Source organism: Vollenhovia emeryi, unplaced genomic scaffold (assembly GCF_000949405.1).
Source record: "Vollenhovia emeryi isolate VEMERY1.0 unplaced genomic scaffold, V.emery_V1.0 DF939124.1, whole genome shotgun sequence".
In the NCBI taxonomy this organism is placed as follows: domain Eukaryota; kingdom Metazoa; phylum Arthropoda; class Insecta; order Hymenoptera; family Formicidae; genus Vollenhovia; species Vollenhovia emeryi.
Window position 1 is genome coordinate 2,727,673 of NW_011967242.1, and position 18,614 is coordinate 2,746,286.

Below are 18,614 nucleotides of genomic sequence, written 5' to 3' on the forward strand. Positions count from 1 at the left end.
AACGATCTTTGACGAAAACTCTAAACTGTTTCAGGACGTATTTGACGTAAGGAACAATGGGGGAAAAAACATCAAAGGCCTCCTCGTCCAACGGGTCGCCACAGCGACTGCGATGGAGAGGAAATTTCAGACGGACGGTGCCGGACGATGTCGAAGACTAATTTATTCGACGGGATGCTCGTTTCGCAGAATCGATTGGCGGACGACAAGTAGAATTTCCGCGCGCGTAAAGATGCCTGTCATTTCCTCGATATTTCGCAAAAGCGAGCGCAGTTCCTTCGCAATCGCGGCGGACGTTGCGGCAAACGCAACGACGTCTGCTATCGTGTCCAGCCTCCAGTGATGTACGAGCCGTCTCGCGCAATAAATTCGCTCGCGGAGCGTCGCAAATAATTCTCCTACGGTCTCTAACACCTCCTGATATAAAATCCAATCGTATCGCGGTCTACGTTCCCATGGAACGCCGCGGTAGGTGTTGCGGATGACCAATCGCGCATTCCCGCTGAATGGCTCACGGAGTCGCGCGACTCGGACGATCCGGAGGTGTTTGATATACGATCGAGTCGTCTATTTTTCTTTTTTCTTTCGGCTTTTGGGTCAGACACCAGGCGATTCCGCCGAACGGCGAGTGTAATCCAACAAATCACATAAAATGTACACCATCCTGCGCGATACGCGCGGCTAATGGCTGCGGGTCTATGCGGGCCTTGAACCTATTTTTTGCGTGCAACTATTTTCAGACATCCTCGCGCATGTACACGTAGTGTACGTGTATCTCCTCCAGCTCTTTTTTTTGCCACCGTCATTTGTTACTGAAAAATAAATCACCGTTCGTTACTGGACTTTTTCTCAATTTCAGGGAACGACGCAACCTGTTGTGTCATTCTCGCATTATTATACGCAATAACAATCCCATTACGTAAAATTTCGCATTGTGCAACGTCCTTCGTTTGTTTGGGTGGTACATAAAAAAAATCGCGATCTCTCCCGGAAGCTCAACGCGGCTTTATATACCCGTCCTTTGGAAAGTGGAGGCAAGTATAGCTACAGGTTTTAACGCGGGGACTTCTAGTTTCTCTCCCGACGCCACGTGTGCGTATTTATTATGCCTATAAATTAGAAGAAAAGTGAGTAAACGCGACGATATGCTATTTATTATTATAAATTACCGCCGATCCTTGGCATATCACCGGCAGCTAACGAGACATTTTACAGCGCGGTAGCGTTTGAGGCACCGAGCGCCAGAAAAAAGGGTCGATGAACTCTGCGCCTCGTGGTGATCGCTCGTTTCAAACGCTATGAAAAGAATCCCGAGGTTTGGGGAAAGTGACGAAGCTACCGATGATCAATTTACGGGAGAGGAGAACACCGGAGACATTTATTTAAGGAACGTTCCCTAGTAGCACAATATATTGCGCGCAATATTGGGAAAACAATGTAAATCTAGTATTCCCAATTTTGGTCCAATATTGTAACATGGACGCCTTCTCTTATTTAGCCACTATTGGTCTAATATTGCGTCAATATAAATAAGAGAATCAATATTAGACCGATGCTCTTATTCATCATCATAACCGGCTCTGCAGCCCTGGCCTTCACAACAAATTGCCTCCGTCCGAGGCTCATTGTGTGTATTCGCAACGGTGAATTTTTACGGTGAGGGGTTGTTAGCCTCTCGCCAACCCCCTTTTCGCAGGATAAATACTCTTGTTACGTTGTTAAATATTGGTCAATGCACCTTCCAATATAAATCAAATATTATATAATTGTTATCGTGCAACATTTACATTTATTCCATGGCCATCATTGGCTTTGGATGCTGGACAATATCGGCCAGTGCATTTCTAATGCAACCGACATTGGACCAATATTTAGCCAATGTACTGTGCGCTACTAGGGATCTTTTCCGACAGGATCGAAAACATCTTGCGCGAAGAATGTCAATTTAATTTGGGTTCCGCGTCAAACACTTTCTTCACCGTTTTACGACGACGTAAAACAATTTGATGTTTAACTCGGATAAAAGGTCGCGCGGACGGATAACACTCCCTTTTAACGGCGCTATCTTTCAGCCTCGTGTTGCAAGCGCGCAATCGTAACGCGCCGCGCCGCACCGCGCGGACCGTAAATATTTACAAAGTGCGGTGAATCGGTGCGCAATCGAGCGCAGTGCATAGCGTTTATGCGCACGTGCGACTCGAGAGGGCCGTTCCCTCCTCCCTCGGCACTTCCGGCGCCCCGCCAAAAATTAATTTGGCGCCCGCGTGTATTTTTAACGACGACAACTAATAGCGAATTCGGTTGCTTGCACTAGTGCGCACCGAGTGCACACTAAGACTTGTTTATTGTCAATTTTGATACTTAAAGATCGTCTTAAAGACCTCTTGAAATATTTCTTATCCAGAAAAATGGTCTGTACAGCGTTCATGCGGATCATTTTTTGACTAAATACTCTTTGAACGTGTACTTAAGACGAATTTAAATATAAGAATGTTGACTACAAACAAGCCTTAGTGTGCACTCAGTTGCGCAGTAGCGCAAGCGACCGAATTCGCTATAAAGTAACGACAGTCCGATATGGAGAATATCTTTAGCAGTCCCAACCCGCGACTCACTCCGGAACGGAACGCAGAGCTCCGGGTAGATTTAGCATCTTCGTAATCGGTTGGAATTGACCAGCCTGGCGTTGCGCGCGTATAAAGAATCGCGGGGACCGACGGTTTTCTGAAGCTTGATCTCTGACTCACCATTCCGTGACAAAGGCTGACACTGACCGCTGAACTTGGGTCGCCGTCGACTGACCCGGTGTAGTAGCAGCCCACGTGATGACCGGCGTGTTCCCTCCTCGTCGTGTTCTCGCTCATGTGCGTCACCTGCGTCAACGTCATCGCGAAGGCTAATTAAGGCTGTCAATTAAATAGCGAAACGGCCCACCGGAGTCGCGGCCTCGGCTCGTTACATTTCGACTTCTCTCCTCCGGGTTTTCGCAAAGGCATATAGCGCGGTCGTAAAGACGGTTATAATTTTATCGCCGTTTGGGCAGTCACGTAGGATGACGGTAGCGAGAGGGAGAGGAATGTCACTCGATCGGTTCTTCTCACCTTTATGTCGGGAGACACGAAGCTGGCGTCGTGCGCCAGCCGCAAGCGAAATCGCCTCCCGAAGGCGGTGAATTCGTATTGCGGATGAGGATCCCAGACTTCGGCCGTCGCGTGCCGGAAGTGACCGCTGTGATGCCTCTTCGCCGTGGAAGACTGCTCGGCTGGAAACACGAGAAAACTCCGTCAGACAGACGTCGGGGGTTCAATTCTGTATCTTATACACTATAGTGAAAATGATAAAAGTGAGTAGCTTTGTCTTTCCAAACGGTCCCCTTAGAAAGAGACAAAACCATTCCCATAGTAGCATTTTCGCTACATTGTAAGAATTGATGCCCAGATTACGAACGATGTGAGATAATCGGGCAGTGGCAGAGTCAGAAATCTGCTGGCGGTAATTTTCAATCTCGATGTACATTGACGTATGTACGCACATCTTCTGTGTAACATATTCTACACTGAGAAAAATGATTAAATATAATCGGATAATCCAATTACATAATAATTCAATTTATATCCGATGAAAAATATAATGTATCCGTAATTTAATCGGAAAGATTAACCGTCGGAAACGCTATTGTCCGATGGAAATGTTTCTCAGTGCAGTGCGAGGAGAAAACCGCTGAGGCATTGGTGGTGTACAGATTTGCGGCATTACAGGGCGTTACTAGGCATTAGGCGTTGCTGAGGCATTCTAAAGATAAAATAAGATGGGCATTGATGTACAGGATTTTGGTCAGCGGTTTCCTCCTCGGCGCAGTGCTTAAACTTTCATAGTTTCATATACAACTCTCTTACACGGACTTTTGTATACAATTCCAGACGCACGTACGTACACATCGACATACATTGAGGTAGATTCTATTTATGTTACTTCAGACACTTACGTGGATCTTCATACTGATTTTGACTAATTTTTAAAGGCTTGACGTACTCCAGATTGCCCTTAGCGGACGGCAGTATGTCGATCGACGACGTGCCATTGAACTCTTTCGTACTCCGTGCTCCTTCAGGAAGCACTGAAATAAAAGAACAATTAATCGTATAAAACGCTCTCGCTTTCGCTAACCCCCAATTCATCGCACGAGTTTTAACGTGCTCGCGTTACTTTTGAAACCGGTAATTATGTAATAAGCTCGCAAAACGAAAAGGGGGAAACATACACTGTTAAATTTAACTCAATTAGTCTGCTCCTACTCAATATATCGTTAATTTAATTAAACGGAGTTGAAAGAAACCATGTAATGGATGAAGTGAAAGATGTAGGTGTTTGTTAACTACAATTTGTGTTGAAATAATAAATTTTACTACTCATGACAGTTAAAAGTAGGCAACTTATTTTTAAGTGGCGACTACTAATTGAGTCAAATTTAGCACTAAATTTAACAGCGTGGATATAAAACGAGACAAATGTTAAGAAAAGGTAGAAACGTGTCATTTTCCGTTAGTGTCCCTTTTCTCTCGAGAAAGAGATCGCCCGTTATTTAACCAGTTGAACTTTCATTATCGATCACGGATCTTCCTCCTCGAGTGGCAATAATTTAATGTGACTCATCGAGAGATAAAACGGCTTTATACGCTCGAATGTTGACTGACGCTAATTACTAACCAGCTGAAGGAGCCAATCTACCGGTATAAACTGAGTAACTGCGCGCAGTAACGATCGACCAGACCACGATGGTTTCTACGAGCACCTCGTCGATCCTCCGCGATCCGGTCTGCAGTTCTTTTACGCAGCGCATATCGGGTGATTATTATCCGCAGGAGCCGCGAGTGGATGTCCACTGATTTAGATTTAACGGCGAGTCGCGGAATACGCGAATGGCGGGACCTTGAGGAAATTGTTCGCGGAATAAACGCACCGTGCGGAATCGCCTCTCGCCTAATTATATCGGGCCTCTACCTATAACGCACTCCGGTGGTACCGGCGTCTGGAGGCACGCATAGCGCACGCACGCGGCTTCTATAATTAACGCACGACAGTTTTCGCGAGACGTATCGAATGTCGAGGCTGAATCACGGGGTCATGAGATAAATAAAAGGCGAGTGCCTTGCAAACCGAATTTACGGTACGCAGCACGCCGGTTTCTTTTTTTATCTCTTCCCGAATAAAACATCGGGCAGCACGTGTCCGTGAGACTGTACGCTCGCAGAAAGGAAACGTCTCGACGCCACGCAGCTCCGTATACGTGGCACCGTGAAAGATTACGGGACAAAGGGACACCGTGTCGCGCGCACCGGGATAGATTAAGCCCGGTTGCAAAACGCAAACACGTGGGCGACGCCGGTCGAGAGTGCAATCAACGCGTCGAGCGCGTTGCACAATTCCGGGACGTTGCACAGGATATTCAAATGGTCGGGCGAGACGATCTTGGAGACCAGGTAGATCTCAGACCGCTCAGGACATCGCTCGTGACTGCACCGAGAAGAAAAAAGCGTCGAATTGGATAGATATTTTTTGTTCCAACTAAATCCCGCGGTCAATGGTTGGTTTCAAGCTCAGTCTAAAGAAACTTAAGACGTTATTATAATTTTCTTTAGACTGTGCTTGAAAAGGACCTAAACCAAAGGTCGAAACGTCGCACTTTTAACACGGAAAAAAAAATGTAGCTGCATATGGACAACTAATATTTTTAGTTGTGATAGCTAAATATTTTGCTACGACAGCAAACGGTTTGCTGTCGTAGCAAAATATTTAGCTATCACAACTAAAAAATATTAGCTGTCCATATGCAGCTAAATTTTTTTTTCCGTGAATTTATAATAAACTTAGGGCCGGTTAAGGTCGATATCAACTTCCTTATTGTTATTATTACGCAACTTTAAGAATCTTAAATTTTCACCCTGGCTGAGGTAATGTTTTTCGCAATTTCGCAATAAATTTAAAACAAGAAATATTTACTTTCAAAATTGTTTACCACAGTAGAGCCTTATGAATTTTATTAATTTCTTAAAGTTTTAAGTATTTGTTAATCCGCCAAAATACTTGTTAATTAAAAAATATATATGTATATATATTTCGATTAACTACGTTTAACTTGAAAATATATGTACACGTTTGAACTAAAGAAATACTGCTGATTGAACATGTTTAGCAGTGTCAACAATTTTTTTTCTCACTGCAGTTATGCGTTCATTTGTGCTCGACGCGCGAACACGCTAAGGTCTCACCCGGGCGTGATTTGCATAGCCACGTCGAGGCATACGTGCGCGCACAACGAGATCATTCACGTGCCTATCATTACGACGGGTTCGGCGTAATGAGACGCGGGGAAAACGAGCGGGTATTAAATGCGGTAATCGATCGGTTTTCCCATGCGTTTACGCATTTACGCCACGCGACGTTCGTCTGAATGGATCTTCGACGTTAAACCGGGCGGCTTCTCGAGCTTTAACGAGCCCGCGTTCATAGATACCGGCTAGATATAAATGATCTCGGATCAATCCCAGCACTTTGATCCGCGGACGTTCTGAATCAAGTCTCTCTCATTGAAAATTCGATGGAATTATTCATCTCGCTCGTAATCGCGTATGACTGAATTTGATGATAGAGGACAATTTTTTCCCTCCCATTTCCGGACGTAGATAAAACTGCGCGCGCCAATAAGTGACAAATAGTTCGAGTTCATACATTCGCGCGATAAAAGCAAAAGTGATAATCTTCGCTTATTCTTTGCAAGATTCCCCGCGACACATGCGTCAACGCTTTATATTATTATCATTAAAGGCTTTTTTAACTGCATCTCTTTAACTACCGAATGCATTTAACAAAGAAGGTTCGAAGGACTAGAATAACAGTCTACCCTGGCAAGAAGGAAATACCGTAAATTTGGGTGACTTTTGATTGTTTATACTATGCAAATTTGTTCTAAAATTGTTAACACCTACAGTGCATTAAAATCATTTTAAAAAAATGGAAACATAGCAATAGGCGTGGGGTAAACCGCTGACCAAAATGATGTACATACACCAATGCCTACTACCCAGTCAGCAAAATGTTAGCAGATTGCCAGCAGATTTATCGAAAGCCCACACCAAAACCATAGCCATCTGTGTCCGCATTTGGCTTTTGTTTTGGCAACAGAGTCTGTAAAACATACGCTATCAACGGATTGTCGGCAGAAATCGAACAGGTCCAGTTATGTGAGCAGATTTTGTTGTATTTCTGCTGACACGCTGGCAACATGTCGAATATATCAGTTCCTGCGTGCAATCTGCAATATTTCTGCCTTCAAAATTTGTAGTGGACATTTGACGAAATCTGTTCTGGCAGATTTTGCTATCTGGGTAATGGCCAGTGGGCATTAATTTATCTTATTTTAGCTCATTTATCTTATTTAATCTTTATAATGCCCCAGTAAGGCCTAATGCCCAAAAATGCCTAGTAATGCTCACAATCGGTAATGCCGCAAATCTGTACACCACAATGCCCTCAGCGGTTTACCCCATCGGCAATGGGCATTTAAAAATTAAGGTAAATTTGCACAGTACAAACAAATATGTAGATAGCGAAAAAGTGGCCGGAGCCACTCAAGTGTACGGTATTACTTAAAGAACTGAAGCCCTTGGTACAAGACAAGAAGGCAAGAAGAAGAATATATGCAGGTGCGATGCATCGATTCATAAATATCCGTCCGACGAACGTTACGGTGTTCGCGGTAATATATTCCTGCTACTCCCGTACAATAGCGACCTAAAACAGAAATGCGTGGTCTGAGCGAGTACGTCGGGGTAGGCTTGGAAACACGCGACGTGTATTTAGCATCTCGAAATAAAAGTCACCGAATCCGACGCGTTATACGGTGTTTACCATTTCGTCACGTCGCGCGATGCATTTCGTTGCCGTGCGCGCGGAATTGTTTGTCGGTGCCGCGCGGGTAGCGATAGTAATTGTCCGTTTCGGCTCCCTTCGCCCCCGGGATTTCATCTATAAGCGTAACACTCCTGAAAATACCGACGGAAACGTGCCGGACGTGCGCTACCCCCCTTTCGAACGACACGTTTGTTTTGCGCCTTAAAGTTCGCAAAAGGAATCCCTCCTCCCCCTCCGATGGCAACAATAACCGCTTCCGTTCCATTTCCAAGCGAGAGGGACGTGCGAGCAACGCGCAGGCCGCAAATATCTCTTCCGTATTTTCAGCGCGAAGTTAAGGATCGCATCGTAATTTTTTCGCAACGATTTCGCGCGGTAGACGGGAGCGTTGTATTAAATATTATCGCAAAAAAATAAAATTAATTACATATGCGAGAGGTCGACTCGAGGCATCGTCGAATTATCCTATCCGATAACGAAACAGCTGACGCAGGTAGTTCAGAATCGCTTCTCGAAAACCTTGAATACGAGGCAAAGAGTCCTTGGAATATTCCGCAATTCTTTCTCGCTTGTTTCTCCGAACGATAATTAAATCTTTTTCTGCAGCTTTTGTTAATAACAACCGCGACAGTCCTCTCGATTGTTTAATTGACAGCTGGAACGATAATGAAACTCTATAAATAACGGCCTTGGTTGTTAAATGACGGCATGGGGCTAGCAACATGATATTAATAATAAGTACTAAATTGCAACGTTACGCACGACGTAATCATATCTTTGCGATTACGTCGAAGACAGACAAGAGCAAAAACTAAACTGACTAATCACTCGGGGCGCATATTATTGCTAGAGCGGGGTATTTAAACGTTTCCCTCTGATTTCAGCGTCGATAAATAAGAGAGAAAGGAGAGACATAATCCACGCGTTTCGACACAAAGACTTCCATTCTATCTATCAATGTTGCTAATGTGTTTTCGCACACATCGACAGAGCGAGAGAAATCGGAATAATCTCGCCCATCAACACCGCGTAAGATTGAAAGAAATGATCCTCGTCAGGGAAAACGTTCTGCGAAGCGACCTAGAGCGAAATCTTTCCGAGTGTCACGTGTCGTTGAACCGTGGCGCTCGGGTGACATTGTTTCCTCCCCCGTACAAAAGACCCATTCTCATTGCTGCCGCAGACCGCTCCTCTCGCGTAAACGTTTACGCTTCGGCCGTCTCGACTCGGGGCCCCCCGAGTGACACTCGCGTTCGCCTCTGCCGTGCCACAAGGCGGACACTGTTGGAGAAAGAATGTCTACAGTGTCCCGCGTGCGTTGCCGTTTAATTACTGTATCGAAAGACGAGCCTGGAAACGCACGAGAGACATAAGTCATCCACGACGAAAGACACGGGAGACGGACTGAAAATAATAATCCTCAGCCCCCCTCCCGCTAAATGTAGTACTTTCTCAATTAGGGTAGCAATTACGGATTACTTGAAAGTATCGGTCGTATCGGTTAGTTAATTAAACGTTATTAATTCAAGAGGGATTTAATAAAAACTTACTGCCGCAACGTATCAGTGAATAATTAACTACGTGAGTGCGCTCAATGTTGCACGTGGCAATGCAATCTGCCCCTTTATGACCTTAGTAAAATCTCCTTCGCGTTTGATTAACTGCTTATTTTCGAAGCAACGTAAAGGAACGAGAGATACAAAGGGGGGAAGGAGAAAGGTCCTTCTCTAGCCGAGTTAGAAACGTATCGCGCTTACGCAAGTGAGTTTGTAACTTGCTATGCCTAGTTTCATCGGCAAACATGATCTCAGCGCGAATCGTGTTAATAACTTTTTAATGCGGACATGTTTCAGGAAGGCAGTAAATTTATATCTCTCTTCGCAGAGAGTCAACTGCAACGTCAGCGCGGCAAATAAGTTTGGAGTTACGGCAGTTTACCCTGAATGAAAAAGAAACACTTGCCGCCGTATTATTACTGAACTAGATTAGATACTGCAGAAATTGTGTAACCGATCGATCGATCGATCAGCAGAAAACTAGCAGAAAACTAAAGAAAAGTCCTCTATTATGAGAAATAGTAGATTTTTAACGTCCAAATTCAATTTTTTTTCGCAAGGATTACACGATGTAACAATGAATTTTCCACCAAACAGACTTTTGAAGAAATTCATGGTGGAATCAACAGGTGATGGTTGAGCTAATATTTTTCGCAATGAATTTCTTTAATTAGAATTTGCCCGCCATCGGTCGTCATGCAATTTTTCTACACTGTTTAATCAATTACTGGCGTTAAGTAATTCTTTGCGTTTTCAACAGATGACGTCTATTAATTTGGCAGAAACTCCGCTATTCCATATTAGGGGACTTTCCTCTGTCTTTGACATGACACGCGGCGACCGCGGAGCAAGGATTGCCACGCTGAGGCCGAAAAGCCGAGCGGGGCGGAATAACGTAACGACGGGTGGCGTAAAATTGCGAGCGGCATTGGGTGCCGCTAAGGTTCAAGACCATCGAACGCTATCGCATCACCCAGCAGAGTACCGGCTGGCTTTGGCTATTTTAACTCGAACATAGTCTCAGACGTAAATCATGAGCGGTGCGACCGATATATCCTGCGGTCCGAGTTCTGCGGATCGGCCGAAAATGTTTACGGACAAGAGCGTTTGAGCGGTCTGGCGGCAAATATCGCGTCCCATGCATTCGCCTCGTCAGCGCCAGAGTAAATCTTTCCCAAGGTGCTTGAAACATCACTCGGTTCTCAGGCGAATCGAAGATGCGGCGCTTCGTAGATTCTACCTGCCTGTTTAAGCGTTCCCGGGCTCAGTCCAACCAAACACAACGGACTCTCTCCCATCTGTCGAAACAAATTGTCAGTCTATTTTAATCCTTGTTTATAGCTTCCGAGTATCTAAATACACACGAGGCGCGTTAAATGTTAATACGCAATCCCAAACACGCGCGTCGTTGTCAATCAGGACAACGCGTGCAACTTTTTACCTTTATGTTTTATGCAACAATCTAAAGTCCTCTTACGCGGTCTCCCTCGGAATCTCACGAAGCCCGTGGTATTAAGTCAAAATTATTCAGACACGGCGGCATAAAGTAACGAAGCTCTCGGACGTCTCTCCGTGTAAAATTTATCGATGTCGCCTTCTAATAACCGGTCGGCCTGTTAAGAAAGAAGGATGCTCATCGCGTGGGAGCTAGAAGAATGGGGTTCTCTGATCAAACACCTTCGTCCCGGTGCCAGCGGATGCTTTCACGGGAATGTAGACACGGGATTGCTCTTTCTCCTCGACCAACGGATCTATTACGAATTCGAGCCCGTCTCGCTGTCGGTGCCGGATGTTAAATCGGAGGAGCCGGGCGAGATCTCGAGGGAATGAGGTTTGTGCAAACACGTTACACGTCGCTGCAACCGACTGCCGTCCCGAGATAGCGCGCGAGGTGACTTGGGCAAACTCGTTAATAAAGAATTTCCGTAGGTGCATTGCATTCGTGCGTTACTCCGGACATTTACGGAGAGACGGCATGCGTTAGCACGTTGCTGCATCATGCCGGCTAATATGGACTAACAATCAAGGCCTCGCGCGAACGGCACGCAACACTTTAGAGCGTAGAGTCCAAGAGCAACTGGTAATGGAACTCGGGGAAACGGCGCGAACAATTAAAGTATATACCCGAGGGGGAAATTACAAAATCGGCGAACGCGGGACGGCAGCTTCGCGAAACGAGCGGCGTCTCGCGAAGATGTAAATCGCGCGTGCGATATACAAGACTGGAGGTCAGCAAGTGGGTGCAGCGTCGAGAAAAAAAACAAAAAATTCGACTTTAAAAAATCCTTCCTCTCGAAATTAGATCGCAGAGTTCCCTCGCGGAGTCCAACGGACGTCAAAGAAAGGCCGTTAAATTTACGTTACATTCGCAAGGGATCGGACCGCGTCGCATCTGGACCTCGTAAATTCGTTCCGTTCCGCGTACGAGCCGGGCAGCGCGAAAAGGTGTTCGTGGTAAAGGATGCCTCGCGATGACGACGTCGTCGCTTAGCCGAACGCGCGATACCCGTGTCTGCTGACCCTGGCAAGAAACACGAGCCTTCACGACGCACGCACTTTTGGTGGCGTTCGCCGCCCGGACGGCGGGCCTGCACTTTCAGTTACATCAACGCTCCTCCTCGCTCTCTCCCTTCTGCGAGCCGCACGTACGTATCGTACGTATGTCTATCCTTACGCTCGTGTAGGCGCGATGTTTTATGTCACGGTGCCAACGTGGCCAAGCGAAGAATACGTCTTATCAACGAGAGCGCGCGCGCGCGATGTCACACGAGGCAGCCGCGATTATGCGTTGTATGCGCTTTAACGAACGGCGTGCCGGCAAATTCGCGAAAACGTATATCTACCTCATTACAACGGTATCGCGCTTCTCGGAAAACATTCGCTTGGAAACGGAGGAGGAGGATAGGGTTTCGTAACGAGTTGCCGAAAAAGATCACTTGAATTTCCGAGTCTCGCGTACGCTCGCGTCCGGTCGGCGCGAGACCGGGAGGATATCGCGCGCGTGAAAATTTACCTTTTCGGATGAAGAGAAACGGGGGGGGGGCGGGGAGGGAAATTACGCCGTTGAGATTAGAAGGGAGAGTGACATAAGCCATTAAAAATAGCCTCCTCTCTCGCGCACGCAGGCCTCGCGCATCTTTCGTGCGGATAATTATTTTTGCGCAAGAAAATGACGAGTTGCAAAAGGAGGATGCGCGGAAGGCGCGAGCGGCGGCGGAGCCCGCGCGGGCAAAGCGTGCGGCACGTTTCTGCGTGAAAACGCGGATGTTGCCATTACACGCGCGATTTCATGTACGCTCGCGCCTATGCGCTTACACGTAATAATGCACGGCACACATTCTTTTATACGCTGCGCATTAAGAATATCGAGGTCCCGAGACGTCCCGGCACGGCTGACTATTGACACAGCGTCTTATCATTCAGCTATTAGAATCTTCCATTCTATGCGCGCGAGAAGAGGCGAGCGGCAGCTTATGGAAATAATCGCTCGATCCGGCCGTTTGCGATCCAACGAGGCCGTTCTTCGTCCGGTCAAGTCGAAACTCGGCGGAAGTTGGCTCTTCGCGAATTGAAGGACGTTTCTATCCTTCGTGGCGAATGTTACGTGGAGAATGCGGGAAAAGCTGCGGGCAAATAGAAAGTCTGTACGTACGAAGGAACAAACGTGCAGTTGCAAGGAGCATGAGAGGAAAGGATTCCGTGGGCAGCGGCCTTTACAATGTCGTCTCGCGCCGGAGATATGTGCTAATTCGCCCTAGATCAATCGAGCGTGCTTAGTCTAGCCGATCTGTCGCTGACAAATCCACGCGTCATCTGGCTCGGCCTAAAAAGAACTGGAGACTCTCGTTACGTCGCCAAAAGACTCACCCTCATTCGTGAGATTCTGCTCGATGGACTCGAACGTCGCGACCAGGTCCGTCGTGGCGACGCGCAGACCGTCGAGCTGCCTCTTCCACGTTTCATTCGCCGCGCCGTCGGCCGCCGTCGAGTTGTTCCGCGCCCGGCCGAGATTCTCGATCCTGTCCACGTTGCGCACGTCCGACCACAGGATCACTAGGAGTATCACGAGCAGGACGATGGCGAGAGCCGCGCCAATCGTGGCGACGCGATTCGTAATTCGCGACATCTCTCTGCGAGTCCCACTGCAGGTGCACGCGCATCTATTCGTCCCGTTCGCACCGGAACGTCCGCTCGGCGTTTCCTCGCGCCAATCGAGATCACTACGGTATACGTAAGGCGTATTATGCATCCACCGAGAGCGATCGATCTCGCCGCGCCGTCAATCGATCATCCCGACCGCGTCATTGGACGGCGATTATCGCGGATACTCCGAGAGAGCCGAGTAAGAGCCTCCGGTACCTTCGGCGTATCCATAAAACCCTCGCGCAACGGACGGCGATCTCTCAAGGTCCCTCTTCCTCCTCTCGAATCTTGTTTTCCTCGCGAGCGGCACGCCGGCAGAATGCAACGAGGATCGGCGCGGCGTCCATTAAAGAACGTCCCGCGTCCTGGCCTTATCTCTCCCCTCGCGCAGGACCTCGACCATACCGCCCGTGCCTGTGTCGATCCGCTTACTCGGAGAGCGGCCGGCTGCAAGTGCAGCGGCGCATCGTCGTACGCTCGTTTTCCGCTCCGCTCCTCGTTCAGCGGTCCCGAGAGACCCGGGGGCCCCCGGGGGTCGTTCCTCTCGCCTTCACACCGCCAGAAGCTCGTCGCGCACCTTCCCTCGACGATCCCCCGAGAAGCATCTCCGTGTCGACGGAGCGACGAGAGCGCGCGTGTAATCGGCTCGATGATCGACGACGACGACGACGAGGAGATGATCGAAACCTTCGGCTCTCACGTGGGGGCGCGTACTTTACGAGCGCGACCGGAGTTTATCCGCGCTGTGCGCCTCAATCTTCTCTTTCTCTCTCGGGCCGCTGAGCGACGCTTTCCTGAAACCAAACAAACGATTCTTCGTCAGCGAGGAGATTAAATCGACGCGGCGGTCTTGTCACGTATTTATTTTTCGTCTTTCCGCGCGAGGGATAATGCTTTCTGTCAGGATAGATTTGGACGGCGCTCGGAACTCCGTGTCGCTCGTCAAGGCTGAGCGAGGGAAAAATATAAATACAGTTCTTTTACTCCCGCCTCTCTCTTTCTCTCTCCGGGAAGCGATCGTTCTCGTGGGGGACGAGTGTCCAGGTTTCGGGCGGAGGAGCTTAAATCCGCCGCGTCATCAAGGCCGCGCGCGAGCGAACGAAATATAAAAGCTGCTGGCGCGCGCGGCTGCCGACCTCGGGAATCTCTTAAGGTCTGGGTCAGACTATTCTCGTCGCGTATCGCATGCACCGAGCTCGATCAATCGGTCAGGCGATCGATGGATCTTTGTCTTTCGAAATTTCACGCGATCCGCCGCGTCTCGCGCTCCCCTTAGGACGGTCGTGGCCGCGCGCTATTTCCACGACGGCCACTTTCTCCGTCGATCGCGGACCCGATCGGCGACGTTGGACACGTTAATATGCGTATTTAAGTGCGCAATAGTATCTAATGTAACGGGATATTACTGTTTATGTCGCCCGATAACTATCTAAACAAACGTCTCGCGGACGTAAAACGACACTTTACCTTGTCAATAAAGTGTTTATTAAACGCAGAAAGGAATGGCGTGAATTCTAGATCGGCTACACGACGCCCGGTTCTTCGCCATCCACTCGGCTCTTTCCAAAGTACGATCCGCAAAACGGTTCTTCTTGCGCACACGCAGAGAAAGGATTAGCCAAAAGAGCTAAAATTTAGCAGTGATGTAATTGAATTTTATCTATAATCACAAACTTTTAGCGATGGCTACAAAACACTTAGCCTTTTAACTACTTTGAAAGCAGCTACTGCAATTTCGCTGATATTACCAAGTCATTTCTTTGCGTGCATCTCGAGTCTATCGTCTTGATACTTTTTCCAACGCCAATCCCAGAATCGCCGAGGAGACTTTAATCAACGAAAGCCTGCGAATCGCGGGGTCATCCCGCAAATTGACAATGAATCTTTGAAATTGTTGCCCGATGACCGAGGCGGAAGGTCGTTCTCGTTAAACAAAGGAGAACGGTCGCTCGCGGAACGATTCCTCCGACTCCGCTGTAATTAATGATCAACGACGTGGGTGAAAGGACGGGCCTAAATTGCGTTATCGCGACGGAGCCTCGGTGTGTCGTGCCGAAACTCCATCTCGGAAACAAATACTTTGATTAAAAGATTGATGATGAGCGTCACACGCCGCCTTGCAACGCCGCGGAATGTAAAATTAACATCGGGCACTCCGTCGCGTTCCTTATCAAAGCCTCAGATCGTCTCAAGCTCGATTCACGCCGCGCGGCCGCCGACAAAAAATGAAACGGAGGAACAAATTGCTTCGCCGACGCCGTCCGCTCGACAGATCCGTATCGGCGCGTAAATTCGTCGGCGAATCTGACGCTAGACGCGGCGGCGTCGAGGGGGAATTTAATTCGACAAATATTTCCGCCTCGAAGGTACGAAAAGGGGAGAATTCGCGAAGACGCGCGAGAATATTTTCGAGTGCGCAACCTCACGCGAGTTTCCTCCGTGATTTACGAGAATTCCTCGGGTTGCGCAAGAAGATATGCAAACGCGGATCGTAAAAGCGAGGCTCCGAGGCGTCTTCGAGCGTCCAACTTGACAGTTTTCTCTCGGTGATTCAGAAGAATCCCCCGCGCCGTAGCGCGAGGAAACGCCGGCACCACGGTGTTTCCTCCGGCGATTTACGAGAATTCCCGCGTCGCGCGAACGCGGGCTCCAAGGCGAGGCGTTCCGAGATTCCTCGGAGGGTCCCACCGCCGCGGTCCTCCTCGTCATCTACGAGAAAAGCAGCTACTGTTAAAAATGTCACTCGGACGGCCCTCGAATTCGTTTCCCCTGTCGTCGCGTCTTCAGGCCCGGTTTCGTCAACGTCGCTTAACTTCGAGCTTGGCTCGATTCGTCCCTTTGTCTCCGTTCAACTGTTACTTTAGAGCGAGTCGAACGTGAATTAAACCAAGATCAAAGTTGGACGACGCTCGGTGAAACCGGGCCTTGCTCTTCCGAGCGGACGCGGACCGGAGCCGGCACGGCGGGCCGCCGGCTAGAATCCACGAGCCAGTCTCGTCCGTCGCGTCGATCCGCGCGTACATCGGTGACGATTAGCGCGGGCTATCTCCGCGCGACCATAAATTACATTGTATAACGTTCCTGCCGGCGGCTGCGTGAATCAGGCTTAACGTCGGCCGCCCCGTGGCAGACAAGACCGCGCGCGGCGAGGGGAGCGGAAACTAGATGGAAACCGGTAGTGTGCATTTTCAACTTGCGCACCGCACGCACACGCGTGCACGCGTGTACGCGCGCCGCCGCCTCATTTCAAACCGCCTGTGTTAAATTTACACTCGCCGTGCACATGTTCCCACCTGCCTTGTCACGTACCGCTACGAGCGTTGACTCCAAATCTTGGTTTAATGCAAATAGCGGCCGCGCGCGCGCGCGCGCCGATAACTCCACCTTCGAGGAGACGTCCGATCCGGTGGCGAGGTGGGCTCGCGCGATCGGAGAATCCTCGGCGCGGCGGGGATCAATTCGCGCGCCTCGCGACGTTCCCTCGGTCGCGAGTCGACCTACTGAATCTCAGAGGGTTCGCTTCTCGCGAGATGATAAACCCCAAGCGGGAACGAGAGCGCCCGGGCGGGCGTATCGCACTCGCGCGCGCGCGCGCGCGCGCTCGGTTCCTAAGCCTAAAAATACGAATTTAAATATTGCGTAACGCGACACGACGTCGCTTCCTCGCTGTCGCGCCGCTACCGCGCCGCGGAGAGAGACACTTACCACCCGCAGCGACGATCGCCGAAATCCGCGCGAGCCGAAGCAATTGAAGGCTGGTGTGCCGCGTGCACGCCGCGCGCGCGCACCCGCACCCGCGTGCAACGGACGATTCCCCCCCCCGCCCCGCGCGCGGGGCAGCGGAGGCGAGCCGTGTGGGTCCTCCTTCCCCGGCGACGGCGATCGGTCGATCGATCGATCGATCGTTCGGGGCGGCGGAGCGTCTTCCGACGGTGGCCGGCGATCGGTTCCGCGCGCGCGCGCGACGCCGGGCGTTCGGGTACGAGCGTGCGGAACGACGCGACCGATCTGAACCGCTCGCACCGACTGAAGCGCGGCCGCTTCGGGCCGCCCGAGGCCTCGCGACCTCCGCCGCCCCCCCCTCCCCGCCCCGCGACGCACCGGCTACGGACAACGATCTCTCGCCGTCGTATAATTCACGCTGCCCGCTGCTCCACCCCGCGGCTACCATCCCGCGAGCGCGACTCACCCGGATAACGCGCGCGCGTCCCCCGAAGATGCCCTCCCCCCCTCCTCCGAGATACCGCCGTGCGAACCGCGTTAACTGACCTGCGTTAACCGCCAAAATTCGCGCCCCGCCGCCCGCTTCCCGCCGTCGTCGCGGCCGCGCCGGGAAGCGAGGTCCCTTTTTCTCTCGTCGAGATGATCCCCGACGACGAGCCCCTTCCCCGGACCGCCGAAACGTAGCCGAAGACCCCCCTGCTCGAGTGAATTTACGGGCGACCGCGGACCACGACCGGCGACGCTCGCGAGATTACTTCGCTCTGGACACGCGCGAACCCGCCGCGATCGTTGACGCGCGGCGTTCGCGCGGAATCCCGCCCGCGGGGAAAACCGGACGCGGGGGCGTTTCCGCACGCACCGCTCGTAATTTTGAGGTGGAGATCCGAGAGCCGATCTTACCTGTTACGACCCGCTCGCGTCCTGCGAGAAGTTAGCCGCCCCCCCGAGATTCAAATTCGCCACCTACCTCGGCTCACTTCGCGAGCCGCTCTCGGAGGGCGCGAAATTCGAAACGGGATGTACAGCGACTTGCGATTTCTCGAGGGAATTCTCTCGCATCCGGAGACGTGCGCTCCGATTGTCCCGTCCGATCGCTTCGGAGAGAAATTTGCATAAATAAAAGGAACTCTTGAGTGTCGTTTCTTGTAAAAATATAAATGTATAAACGTTACCTCACCTTCGCGTATTATTTTTAAGTATTTTAGGATATCTCGAAAAGAAAAGAAACTATATACGTTAAATATTAGAGGCGTGGATGAATTAATGAATCAAACTCCTGCC

General features: G+C 49.8%; 1 protein-coding gene across 3 annotated transcripts in view; it reads right to left on the minus strand.

Moving 5' to 3' along the window:
• LOC105569452 (A disintegrin and metalloproteinase with thrombospondin motifs 9) overlaps positions 1 to 13,956 on the minus strand; it is a 35,279-nt gene extending 21,323 nt beyond the window's left edge. For all 3 annotated transcript variants that reach the window (XM_012025935.1, XM_012025936.1, XM_012025934.1), the window contains exons 1-4: positions 13,335 to 13,956; positions 3,986 to 4,117; positions 3,102 to 3,262; positions 2,748 to 2,873 (exon numbers count right to left, since the gene is read on the minus strand). In XM_012025935.1, the coding sequence (XP_011881325.1) occupies positions 2,748 to 2,873; positions 3,102 to 3,262; positions 3,986 to 4,117; positions 13,335 to 13,716 (801 nt within the window). In that variant the 5' untranslated portion in view covers positions 13,717 to 13,956. The remainder of the gene's footprint in view (positions 1 to 2,747; positions 2,874 to 3,101; positions 3,263 to 3,985; positions 4,118 to 13,334) is intronic.
• Positions 13,957 to 18,614: the final 4,658 nt, after the last annotated feature.